General features: G+C 43.8%; 2 protein-coding genes across 2 annotated transcripts in view; one reads left to right on the top strand and one right to left on the bottom strand.

Moving 5' to 3' along the window:
• FNTB (farnesyltransferase, CAAX box, subunit beta) overlaps window positions 1-13,641 on the top strand; it is a 60,194-nt gene that overhangs the window by 32,038 nt on the left and 14,515 nt on the right. The window contains exons 4-9 of the mRNA XM_077464654.1: window positions 453-544; window positions 1,957-2,103; window positions 10,215-10,298; window positions 10,635-10,721; window positions 10,818-10,947; window positions 12,318-12,450. Coding sequence (XP_077320780.1) covers window positions 453-544; window positions 1,957-2,103; window positions 10,215-10,298; window positions 10,635-10,721; window positions 10,818-10,947; window positions 12,318-12,450 — 673 coding nt within the window. The remainder of the gene's footprint in view (window positions 1-452; window positions 545-1,956; window positions 2,104-10,214; window positions 10,299-10,634; window positions 10,722-10,817; window positions 10,948-12,317; window positions 12,451-13,641) is intronic.
• On the bottom strand, window positions 6,107-10,171 carry LOC143943394 (uncharacterized). Its single transcript, XM_077465127.1, has 2 exons — window positions 10,139-10,171; window positions 6,107-7,811 (listed from the first exon to the last, which is right to left on the bottom strand). The coding sequence occupies exons 1-2, from the start codon at window positions 10,169-10,171 to the stop codon at window positions 6,453-6,455; spliced, it is 1,392 nt and encodes a 463-aa protein (XP_077321253.1). The 3' UTR covers window positions 6,107-6,452.

Here is a 13,641-nt window from a genome sequence, read left to right as displayed (position 1 = left end):
TTGCATCGCTAAGGCTGTGAATACTTATGTACATGTGGGTTTTACATTTTTGCATACATATATGGTATTTGTATAATCTTTAGGAAAATAATGAATTTAATCCATTTTAGAATAAGGCTGTAGCATAACAAAATGTGGACAAAGTATAGTGCTGTGAATTTTTTTTCTGTATGCCTGTAAATGCCCACATGTGCTTCTACAGGCTGAAAGGCAAAAAACGCTGAATACTTGTATAAGTGGCATTTTTTTAATGCCCAGTGTGCATATGCGGCCTTAGCCATTTTCATGCATTTGTAATGTTGTGTGTCTGAAGCTGTCCACATGCAAATCTGTTTAATTAGTGAAATCAATTTAATCTTTGTTCCATAGTCTCCAGGTAAAGGTTTAAGGCTACATTGAAGAAGCACTTTTAGATTTTTGACTTTTCTGTGTAACCTCTTTTTCCATCCTAGTGCCTGGATGCCAGCCGCCCCTGGCTGTGCTATTGGATTGTACATAGTTTAATGCTATTGGATGAGCCAGTCCCTGAATCTGTGGCATCCAGGTAAGCCGTATTAAAATAAGTCGGCTATGAATGTAATGATCCTGAACTGTATCATGCATACCCAATTATTTTTATTAGTATAGTTCTCATAGTGCAGCAGCCAGGAATTTGTACATTTGATATTCCTGTTTCTTGGAACATTGTGGAGCACACACCTTCTGATTTTGATATTCTCTTCCTAAAAAAATAAAGAGAAGCCTTTTTTATTATTATTATTTTTTTTTTGAAGAGATGAAAGGTTAAAAACCTCTGATTTTATCACCACTGTTGCTAATACAAAATATTACAGTAGTAAAAATAAAAGACAAAATTTGGTTCTTGTAGTGGGGACCTCGGTTCTGGTGACAACTGTGGTCGTTTGAATTTCTGCTTACTCGTTGGATTGGGTTGATTTTTACACTTGTCCAGGAGAAGTGTGCGAAACATTTTTTGGATGTTTGCAATGTAAACATGTAAAGAATATCGCATAGCAGATAAGAAAGTAGGTGTGGGGGGGGGGGGGGGGGGAGTCTTTAAGGGTCTAGGGTCAGGTTAAAGTTGCCACCCAGTATTAAGGTTACTTCTATGGAGTCCAAAGCCGGAAGCGGGTTACTATGGGGCAAATGTTCACTAGGGTGAATGTATGTAAATCTAGCTTACCTTTTTAAGCATGAGGAACCTGCCCTATTCATCCTTGAGGCCATTGAAGCATTGCCAAAAAAGGGATTTTGATATTTAAATACTGGTTCCTTTTGATTTTGTGGTAGACAGTTGGAAAATGTTTGTTATAAAGTTTTGGGATCTTGTCTGCTCTAAAAGGAGTCTTTTGGAGGAAGACAATATATGCTCTGTCTCCAGAGCTCAGCTAGATGGCTTGTTTGCTTCTCTGGGGAATTTAAACCCTTCATTTTGTGAGTGAACCTTCAGGATCATGGCTGCACTGGTGATGGTAGACACTACTCCTGCAGGGTGACAAAAAGAGTACTTAGGAGAACCTACCAGCATGATGCATTATATTTCAGCTGCAGAAGGCCATCAATCCAGTTTTGACACCCGGCTTTTGGTGCAGACATGCTCTCTAGCTTGCAGGCAGATTTGCAGCGCTGCCCCATTGTTTTCTATGTGAAGGGGCGCTTTAGGAGCAGTAAATACACCGCTCCTACAGCGCTCCAAAGATGCGGCTTGCAGGACTTTTTTGACTGTCCTACAAGCGCACCGCTCCAGTGTGAAAGCCCCTGGAGAGACAGCAGCAGCTGTTTCAGGGCACTTTGCAAGCGCTATTTTTAGCGCTGTAGCACCTGCAAGGCGCCCCAGTGTGAAAGGGGCCTTACTTGCAATTTTTCCAGACCACCTGTGTACAGCAGTGACAGGAAATTACTTAAAATGGATGCAATATCATTTGTCCCTACTTCTTTGCCTTTATTTTTTTATAGTGTTTGCCAGTTTCTAGGCCAATGTCAGGGTCCCAATGGGGGCTTTGGTGGTGGACCTAGCCAGCAACCTCATCTAGCTCCTACCTATGCAGCAGTGAATGCTCTATGCACCATTGGAACAGAAGAAGCCTACAATGTCATTAACAGGTATGTGGATGAGCTAAATCTGCTATCTCAGAAGGACCAAGAGTATTTGGAATATTTTCTTCCTCTTGGGTTAAATTACTTTCTTGGGAACTATTATTATTTTATTTTTTTATCTGTATTGTACTTAAGATGTTTATGTATAGTTATTTCTTGACAACTTGGAGTTGTAGAACCTGAAATATCAGAAGGTTCCTTGGCATCCACTTACTCCATTCTTTGTACTTCTTCCCTTTTTTTTCTTTTCTTTCTTTTTTTTTTTTTTTTTTGTGTGTGTATATATAAAAAAAAAAAAAAAAAAAAAAAAATTATATATATATATATATATATATATATATATATATATATATATATATATATATATATATATATATATATATATATATATATATATATATATATATATACGTGTGCTCATAAATTTACCCTAGCAGAATTAGATTTCTTGGCCATTTTCACTCTTGAAATGGCTGAAGCCATTTATTGACTGTTTACTCTTTTTAACCAGTTCCCGACCGGCACACGACTATGTATGTTGGCAGAATGGCACGGGCAGGCAAACTGGTGTACAGGTACATCCAGTTGAATTTTCCACTCTGCCATCACGTGCACTCGTGCTGGTCGGGACCCCCATGAGTCCGGCTCTATCGCGGCGGGGATACCCGCGCTCGTCTCACGGGGAAGGAGAATGGGGAGATGCCTTGTAAACAGCATCTCCCCGTTCTGCCTAGCAACAAGTGACACTGATCTCTGCTTCCTGTGATTGGAGCAGAGATCAGTGTTCACTAGCACACAGCCCAGCCCCCCACAGTTAGTAACACACCCCTAGGACACACTTAACCCCTTCACTGCCACCCCCCCTTTATTGCCAGTGGCATTTACACAGGAATCGGTGCATTTGTATAGCACTGATAACATACATAGTATAAATGACAATGGTCCCAAAAATGTGTCAAGTGTCTGACATAATGTCGCAGTCACAATAAAAATCTCTGATCGCCACCATTACTAGTAAAAAAAAAAAAAGTCATAAAACTGTTTGGGAGCCACGTTGCATGACCGCGCAATTGTCAGTTATAGTGGCGCAGTGCCGAATCGCAAAAAGTGGTCTGGTCATTGGCCTGCAAAACGGTCCGGTCTGAAAGCGGTTAAATCATAATGGCAACAGAAACTAACCAATGACCCTGATCAAAAGTTTACCTACCCTGGTGATTTTGGCCTGATAACATGCACACAAGTTGACACAAAGGGGTTTGAATGGCTATTAAGCCTGGGTTTGCACCTGGCACCGCAGGTGACGATCACATTATTATTATTATTATTATTATTATTATTATTATTATTATTCAGGATTTATATAGTGCCAGCAATTTACACAGCACTTTACAATGTCGCATGCGAGTTCAGCCATACAACACCTTTTGCGATGAATTCGAGCGGAGCCTATGAGCCAGGCTTTCTCGTCCACATCAGTGCCTGACCTCACAAATGCACTTCTGGAAGAATGGTCAAACGTTCCCATAGACTAGGCATGTCCAAAGTCCGGCCCGCTTTCTGGTTTCGAATGGCCCGTCTGGTTATTTGAACATGTATATCTTTTGTGGCCCCCAACGATCTCCCAGCTCCGGGGCCACAAAAGATATATATGCCGGCTGCCTTGGAGGGAGACAGGGATGAGGCGGGACAAGTGCCGTACACAGGAGAATTCCTGTTTACATGGCAGCCTCTGTAATGAGAAGTCCTGTCTCCGGCACTACCATTGGATGACTGTTCTGTCCATCAAAGGAGGCAGGACTTTCTATTTAAAGAGGCTGCAGAGAAGATGGAAGAATTTACTGTATCTAATCTTTTGGCACTCGTCCCGCCTCCCTGTCCCCTTCGAGGCTGCACATGGATGGGCATCAATAAGGCTGCACTGATTGCAATGGTGGGTGTTGAATTCCTAGTGGCAATGGTGGCGCTGCATTCATGGCACTTGTAAGGCTGCAAATGGGCATTGATACTTTATTTTTGCTTCACAGTTCTTTACTTACTTTATTTTTTTCTCCCCTGAAACTTCCCTCTTAAAGTGAAGGTGCATGTTATACACAAATACGGTATATCCAAATAACACGCCCAAGCTCATCTCTTTACTCACGCACAGCCACAAAGGCAAGAGAATTCTTGTTGGGCAATGTATCAGTGCTTGAAGGAACACACTTAGACTGAATTTTAATGGTTCGAAAAAAAGGCAGGCAAAATGGTCGGCCCTCGCATGTTTTACTTCATCAAATCTGGCCCTCTTTCCAAAAAAGTTTGGACACCCCTGCCATAGACACTCTCCTGAACCTTGTGGACGGCCTTCCCAGAAGAGTTGAAGCTGTTACAGCTGCAAAGGGTGAGCCAACTCAATATTGAACCCTACAGGCTAAGACTGGGATGCCATTGAAGTTCATGTGTGTAAGGGCAGACGTTCCAATACTTTTGGCAATATAGTATGTTTGTGATATAGAGGGAGGGAGATCTATCTCAACATAATTTTTCTGTAAGTGATCACATGACCATTTTTTCTCAGCTGCATAAGGGGCTTGGAGAGGCGGTGTTCATTTTAACATCAAATTTTGATTCAGTTTTAGTCTTTTTTTTTTTTTTTTTTTTTTTTTTTTTTTTTTCCTAAAATGACATTTCAATTTTATCTGAATTGTTTAATTGTTTCATAGTAAGGTTGAATAAAGACACTAGTCCATCCAGTTCAACCTGAGTGAGTGTCGACCTCTATCCCTGTACATTGCACACTCACATCGGTCCCTACCCTCAAGGAGCCCACAATCTAAGGTCCTCATTCATATATTAGGGCCAATTTGGGACAGAAGCCAATTAACCTACCTGCATGTCTTTGGAGTGTGGGAGGAAACCGGAGTACCCGGAGGAAATCCACGCAGGCACAGGGAGAACATGCAAACTCCAGGCAGGTAGTGTTGTGGTTGGGATTTGAACCAGCGACCCTTTTTTACTGCTGGGTGAGAGTGCTACTCACTACACCACTGTGCCGCCCTGACTGTATTTTAGTCAGGGAGTCTGTCAGCAGAGGGAGCAGTACACTGATCTTCCCAATAAAGACTTGTACAGGGAAGGTGTCAGCACAAGTCTGACCATTGGAGGACAGGCAGGCTGTTCTCCCAACAGAGCCAGAAAACTGACCTGGTTGGATGTGCGTCTATGCCCAGTGTGGTTAGTTTGAAGCTTTTAAACACATGCACATGGTACAGCAGACATGGATAAGGGATGTTAGGGTAACCTATTCATATACTATACCTTCTTCAAGGATAATCTATATCATATATATATATATTGTAGACATGTCACTGGAGAAGTGATCGAGGGGGTGTACATCTCACCTAGGTTGCTACACAGTGTGAGATGGTAAATCCAGGATGGATCAGTTTCTCAGCAGCGATATGCTGCTGAGTTGTTATTTAATTTTGCCGGGCCTGGGTTTATATGGAATGGCAGGTAGGTTTGGTAGAGGGACCTGTCATTCCACATCCCCCGATCCAGTTCTGGGTTTGGGATCAGGTGAGCTTTGATCCTAATTAGCCTGGGAAGGTAAAGTCTCTGTAGGGTCTGCAGGTGATTGCTGCTCAGCCAGGGAATGAACAATCTGTGTGTTGAAGGAAGCTGCAAGCACAGCCACTGCTGGAGCTAAAACTCACCCTGCGATATCCAGGCGAAAGACGCTGTGTTTGTAAGTGTCAGATAGGTGAGCAGAACCTGTTAGTAAGTGCCCAGCCGGGCTAGGACTTTTATTTTTTTTTTTTTTTTTTTCATATACCCATTGTACTGTGTTATCTGTATAGAGGGACCAGCATTCCTCTTGTAGGGGGTCCCAGCACACAGAGGTGATCAGCGACCTCTGTCTGTAGGAAGATTTATATCTATATACACTCAGATTTATACCCACTGTACCGTGTTATATGTATAGGGGGGACCCTATAGCCAATAAATAAACCTCGTTGTGGCACATGGATTGTTCTACAGTAAGTTTATTCTATACAATTCTACACAATGCTATATACAACTATCTACCCTTTGGTAAAATGGATAAAAATCGCCGGCGCTCTGCCGACATGAAGACAATGTGGAGGGAGAGGTCGGTGTAATAACAGTCACTGGGAGATCACAGATCTTCCTTCCATCATGCAGAGCCGTATCTTCTGAAGCACAGTCCTAGCAGGATGGTCAGCTGGTGACAAGGAGGCTCAGGAAGCCGGGGACCGAGTTCTCAACGGAAATCCAGCTACCTGCATTTTGGAACTTCGTCTTCTACAAAGACCTTGCTACAGCGGTTCCTTGACAGTCATGTTTGGGGCCACTCAGTGACGCCCCTTTTTGGGTGTATGTTCTGGAGAAATCTGAGATTTGCTGCGTCTTCGGACCCGTCTCCAATGCGGTCCTCTTCTGGCGTCTACTGGCAGCGGGGAGCTGTCACTGGCACTGTCGCTGGGTGTGGGGGAAGGCGATACTTGGTGAACATCCAGATGGTGTAGGACTTGCTGCATGCCGTTCATGCACTGCTTGTTGTGTTGCTGCTGCTGCTCGGCCAACAAGAGCAGGTTGGAGGAGAGTTTCTCCAGGATGGTGTTCTGCTGCTGCATGCTTTGTGACAGGACAGCCATGCCCTCGCTGAATGAATTCTGGAAGGATTTTACATTTTTATTTAATGCTTTCACATTGTTATTGAGGATATTTAGTTTCTGGGCCACGGTTCTGCGGAAGTGGCTCTGTTCTGCATAGATCAGACTTGTATGATCCCTCAGAGTCTGCTGCCTCTGGCTGCTCACATGATCTTGCTTGAGAGACAGCAAACTGCCCCTGGTGGGTTCCTCGGGGCATGTGCCCCCCTCCGTCTCAGCATCGGCCTCTTCTGGAAACTCGTCCTGATCCTCATTATGGCCGCTAGGACAGTCTTCACCTTCTGTGTTCCCCGCCTCATCTTCTTCTGCAAGATCATGAAAATCTGAGCTCTCATGTTCAGCCACTCTTCCTGAGTCAGTGGTGCCAGGTACCCCGGGGGCGACATCGGTGGCGATTATTTTCTCCATCACACGCTCATACGGCCAGAAAGAGATATGGAGCCGGGAGGCACCTCCGGACGTTCTGCGATGCTTGTCGATTCTGTTCAGCTTCTCCTTCACTTTGCGCTTTATATCTGCAAATCTCTTCTTGCAGTTCTGCACGGAGCGCGGACAGGCGGAGACCGCATTCACGGCAGAAGTGATCTCTCTCCACAAGGCGTTCTTCGCTACCGTTGAATGCCGGGCCGCCAATCTGCCGAACAGTTTCTCGTAGTGCGGCATTACACTCTTTATCAGGACATCGTTCTCCTCATCCGAGAATCTGATGTTCCGCTGACGCTCTCGGTCCGCCCCTTGCTGCGATTGGCTGGAATCATCGGGAAGAAAATCGGTGTCAGCGTTCAGCTCCAGGTCCCAGGAATCTTCCTCCGGCTCATTCTTCACAACGATTTTCAGGTAAGAGTCAGAAATATCGGGGGTGTACGAGGGCACGCCTCTCTTTGTCTTCTCCGGCTTCTCCCGCTGAGACTTCCTCTGTGCACCCCGCTTAGCCCCCGATGGAAGCTTCACTGCATTTTGAGAAGCACCGGTGTACCTGCCATTCCATATAAACCCAGGCCCGGCAAAATTAAATAACAACTCAGCAGCATATCGCTGCTGAGAAACTGATCCATCCTGGATTTACCATCTCACACTGTGTAGCAACCTAGGTGAGATGTACACCCCCTCGATCACTTCTCCAGTGACATGTCTACATATCCCCCCCCTCTTTTTCAGACCGGAGGGCTGAGCCTTTTGTCCCCACAGACAACTTACCCTTGACAATGCGTCAGCATTTGCCTGTAATTTCCCTGGCCTGTGTTCCACAGTGAAATTAAAGTTTTGTAGGGAGAGAAACCATCTAGTCACTCTTGCATTTCTCTCCTTGTTTAACTTCATCCATGTTAGGGGGGCATGGTCTGTCACCAACTTGAATTTCCTGCCTAGCAAGTAATACTTTAAAGATTCTAGGGCCCACTTCACTGCCAAACATTCTCGCTCCACAATGGCATAATTTTTCTCGGCCGGGGTTAGTTTTCTACTCAAGTACGTCACCGGATGCTCCTCACCATTCACTACTTGCGAGAGGTAGCGGGATCGCTGCCCGCATTCTCCACCAATTGTAAGGGATCTTCCCGGGGTAGGGTGTGTTTGGACACAGTTCACAGCAGACTTGGAATTTGATAAAGCAGATCTTGGCGTTTATTCGTGGTACAAACAGTCCAGCAAACAAAATATACAGCAACACCGTGCTTTCTAAGTACAACAAAAATAAAAGTCCTAGCCCGGCTGGGCACTTACTAACAGGTTCTGCTCACCTATCTGACACTTACAAACACAGCGTCTTTCGCCTGGATATCGCAGGGTGAGTTTTAGCTCCAGCAGTGGCTGTGCTTGCAGCTTCCTTCAACACACAGATTGTTCATTCCCTGGCTGAGCAGCAATCACCTGCAGACCCTACAGAGACTTTACCTTCCCAGGCTAATTAGGATCAAAGCTCACCTGATCCCAAACCCAGAACTGGATCGGGGGATGTGGAATGACAGGTCCCTCTACCAAACCTACCTGCCATTCCATATAAACCTAGGCCACAGCTAAATAAAATTGAGGCAATACAGAATTGGCCTAGACCCCTGACAAGGAAACAGGTTAGAGCTTTCCTGGGTATTACGGGTTATTACCGTAGATTTGTGCCGAACTTTGCCTCAGTTGCTGCTCCGCTAACTGACTTGACAAAGGGCGGAAAGACAGCAATGGTCACGTGGACCCCAGAGGCCGAGGAGGCTTTCCAAAGCCTTAAGTCTGCCTTGTGCCAACCACCTGTGTTAGTCACCCCTGATTTCAGGCGAGAATTTCTGGTCCAGACAGATGCCTCTAGCACAGGCTTAGATGCAGTACTCTCACAAGTAGTGAATGGTGAGGAGCATCCGGTGACGTACTTGAGTAGAAAACTAACCCCGGCCGAGAAAAATTATGCCATTGTGGAGCGAGAATGTTTGGCAGTGAAGTGGGCCCTAGAATCTTTAAAGTATTACTTGCTAGGCAGGAAATTCAAGTTGGTGACAGACCATGCCCCCCTAACATGGATGAAGTTAAACAAGGAGAGAAATGCAAGAGTGACTAGATGGTTTCTCTCCCTACAAAACTTTAATTTCACTGTGGAACACAGGCCAGGGAAATTACAGGCAAATGCTGACGCATTGTCAAGGGTAAGTTGTCTGTGGGGACAAAAGGCTCAGCCCTCCGGTCTGAAAAAGAGGGGGGGGGATATGTAGACATGTCACTGGAGAAGTGATCGAGGGGGTGTACATCTCACCTAGGTTGCTACACAGTGTGAGATGGTAAATCCAGGATGGATCAGTTTCTCAGCAGCGATATGCTGCTGAGTTGTTATTTAATTTTGCCGGGCCTGGGTTTATATGGAATGGCAGGTAGGTTTGGTAGAGGGACCTGTCATTCCACATCCCCCGATCCAGTTCTGGGTTTGGGATCAGGTGAGCTTTGATCCTAATTAGCCTGGGAAGGTAAAGTCTCTGTAGGGTCTGCAGGTGATTGCTGCTCAGCCAGGGAATGAACAATCTGTGTGTTGAAGGAAGCTGCAAGCACAGCCACTGCTGGAGCTAAAACTCACCCTGCGATATCCAGGCGAAAGACGCTGTGTTTGTAAGTGTCAGATAGGTGAGCAGAACCTGTTAGTAAGTGCCCAGCCGGGCTAGGACTTTTATTTTTGTTGTACTTAGAAAGCACGGTGTTGCTGTATATTTTGTTTGCTGGACTGTTTGTACCACGAATAAACGCCAAGATCTGCTTTATCAAATTCCAAGTCTGCTGTGAACTGTGTCCAAACACACCCTACCCCGGGAAGATCCCTTACTATATATATATATATATATATATATATATATATATAATTTTTTTTTTTTTTTTTTTTTTTTTATGCTGACTTTATTGGCTGGGAAGATTATTGTAAATTCCATCCTTTGTATGTTCCCTGCCAATAATGATGACTTTATTTCACAGGGAAAAGCTTCTGGAATTCCTCTGGTCGCTGAAGCAACCCGATGGATCTTTCAACATGCATGTGGGAGGAGAAGTGGATGTAAGGTCAGATATTCTCACACACACCCCCCCCCCCCCCCCCCCCATTATTTGGTAGATGGATATTTAAACTTATTTTATTCAAGGTAGACACTGGTGGGGAAGATCACTGATGAGCTTAGGTCTGTTGGAGTCTACAGCGCGCCATTATCCGCATTGATTTTGAGTCATTCTACTGCATAATTTATTTAGTTCAGGGAGTGGGAAGGATTTCTGATAAAATTGTAGACTTTATGGGAATAAATGGTATTTTATATTTCAAACTATAAGTGTTATGGGTAATTTCTTGCATAGGAGGTTAGTACATGATGTCAAACTGTTTAATTTCTTGTTCTATTACAGAAGTGCCTATTGTGCTGCCTCTGTGGCATCACTGACAAACATTATGACACCCAGGCTATTTGATGGTACGGCTGAATGGATAGCCAGGTATGAAAATGTCACTTTCATTGATCTAAACTTTAAATATCTGTTTTGGGATAATGTCATATGATGCATTGCTTTTCTTTTGGACCACTGTTATAGGTGCCAGTTTTGGGAAGGTGGTATTGGTGGGGTGCCAGGCATGGAAGCACATGGAGGATATACATTTTGTGGCTTGGCAGCCTTGGTCATAATGAAGAGAGTTCAACTTTTAGACCTAAAGAGTTTGTTGGTAAGTTTTATATCCATGAATACACCTTTTTGCTACTAACACCTTTTTAGGTTTAAAAAAGAAAAAAAAATGCTTTAAAACTCTAGCACATTTTTTTTATATTTTCTGAAAGCGGATGTCCTATAAAAGCAAAGGATATTGGCGCAAATGTTTATAAAATCTGTTTTCATTAAAAATAGAATGTGCACAGCAGCCCGGTTGTTGAGGCGAGGAGGTCACTGAGGGGTCCTCTTGTTCCCCCTCTCCCTCAATGATACCCTAAACTCTGGACTAGAGTTAGTGGAAAGACACTCTGGAATCTCTGACTGGATCAATAGAAGATTACGGCTTATACAACCTTCTTCTCTTGCGCATATATATATATATATATATATATATATATATATATATATATATATATATATATATATATATATATAATTTATTATATACGTCTGGAGTTCTTTGCTCATTTGTGGGCTCCTCTATATACAATAGTCTGACTATGATATCATACACCATTCTACTCTTGTAGAGACATCTTTTCTTTTGGGCTATCCAAAGGGAATAAAAATTATAAGCTCCTGATGAAGCGTTATGATGAACGTGAAACATGTAGAGCATCTAAATATGTTTGATCTGATTCTTAATTGTTATCCTGTCTATAGAAATTATTTTCTGTACTAATGGTTAATCTTTCCTTAATGTTCCTATGGTGGATATGTATAGGAATATATACAGAATATGATGTACCTCTAACATGCTAGACAGGATAAGAAATATTGAGATCTGGTGTGTTTGTTTTCGTTGAGGTTTTGTGTTTCTTCTTTTTTTTTTTTTTTTTTTTAAGTTTTATTATCGGAACATGGCATGTGGATTTTTCTGTAATGTATCCCCAGGGCCACCCTGTGGCAGATGCACACCAAATTTAATTTACTTACCTGACACAGGAGCCAGCGATGTCACCGCTGTCCCCTGTAATCCGCAGCCTCCATCTTCTTGGTGGGTCTCGCTGCTCCGGTGCTATCATTCATCGGGGCCGCGATGACGTCACTCCCTTGCATGCGCACAGGAGCCGCCACTCGCGGCATATCGCCGTTAACTGCAGTGCGCTCAGTGCCCCTGAGTGCTGCTGTCTACGGCGCCTGTCTTTCGGCAGATATTTCTTAGACCTAGGCTTACCTGTAGGTCAAAGTGTGTTGATGCATTAAGATAAAGTAATTGTAAAGTCATAAGGTTTTTATTTAAGTGAGCAGTTGTAATCTATTGTCCTAACAGACCTAGATGTTCAGCAAGCCTAATCTATTGACTCATGTGATGGCCGCCTTCTTATTGCCAAGTATGAACTTGATACATGAATGAAATTGGCTTTGGCTTTGGTTTTCTTCCAGAGATGGGTTGCTTTTAGACAAATGAGATTTGAGGGTGGATTTCAAGGTCGCTGCAACAAACTGGTTGATGGCTGCTATTCCTTTTGGCAAGCTGGTCTGATGCCCCTCCTTCATAGAACTTTACATGCTGAAGGTAACGGCCTTTCTGCCATATGTTTATTATAGAGCAGTTGTGCAGTTTGATGGCGTTCATCCTCTAGTGATACTCCTGTATGTTCTTTGTGACATTAAACAATCCTGAATGTATGAATGCCATCAAATTCCACTGTCCTGGGTACCAAGTGTACCCCACCATCAGGTGGCAATATGCAGTTGTTGGGGAAATAGACACTCCAGAAATGTAAGATCACATGGGTAGTGATATTTCCCAACACACAGCCCACTTCCTATGCAGTAAATTCCACAGATAAAAAAGGTCTCGCTGTCCCTTTTGCCTTCTATAATAATTACTTGCTTCAAGTGTACCACAAAATTGCATCTCAATCCCTATACGGGCCCAGGAACTTACTATATGTTCCTAGAAGCTTTTACCTGTCATACCTATAAGTGACATTAACCCAAATCTGGCTGTGCTGTGTAACTTCAGCTATAGAATTAGATTGGAACTAAGCAGTGTTGCAAATGGTTTAATGTGTTCTGCATACGGTTTTGAAGTTCCTGAAATAAAAAAATGAACAATGCATATCCTTGTATAGTGTGTTCTTCCACAGTCCAAACCACTGAGTGTGATTTCTGTCTGCTGTCTCATTCCGGTTATCTATCTGAATGAGTCACTTCTGACCTTTCATCCCATACCAAGCAGTGCCCCCACCCCCAGCATATAGCTGGTGATGGACGGCCTCAGTTGTACAAGTTTCCTTATGATACTGTGTAGAGGGGGATGTGTCCTTTCCCTCCACTTGGGTCACAGGTTACACTCGGCTGCCCTTTCTGTGCTGAGTAAGGTGTGACATCAGATACCACCTCCTGGAACTCAGATAAACAGATACAACTTGTGCAAAATGATTTTTCCACAGTGAGTAAGCACAACCTAGGCATACACTTAACCCTTTGATTGCTCCTGATGTTAACCCCTTCCCAGCCAATGTCGTTAGTTGTGTGCGTTTTTTTTTCTCAAATCGCCTTTCAGGACAACCCCGGAGAGAGTGTAGCTCCACCTTGCAATCAGGAAACACATGCCCACTTTAAAAACACCTCCTCCTCCTCCATGGCTTCAGTTATTGTGTTTCCTCCTTGGAGGAAGCATGTGCCTGAACCAGGGAGAGCTACACTCTCTGCAGGGGAGTAAGGCTTACCTTTTGTTGCAGGTTGTTTCTCTTTGACC

This window comes from Lithobates pipiens, unplaced genomic scaffold (assembly GCF_037356315.1).
Source record: "Lithobates pipiens isolate NorthernLeopardFrog02 unplaced genomic scaffold, aLitPip1_a1.2 Scaffold_30, whole genome shotgun sequence".
In the NCBI taxonomy this organism is placed as follows: domain Eukaryota; kingdom Metazoa; phylum Chordata; class Amphibia; order Anura; family Ranidae; genus Lithobates; species Lithobates pipiens.
The sequence above is the reverse complement of the archived record's forward strand: the minus strand, read 5'-3'. Positions and strand labels throughout refer to the sequence as shown.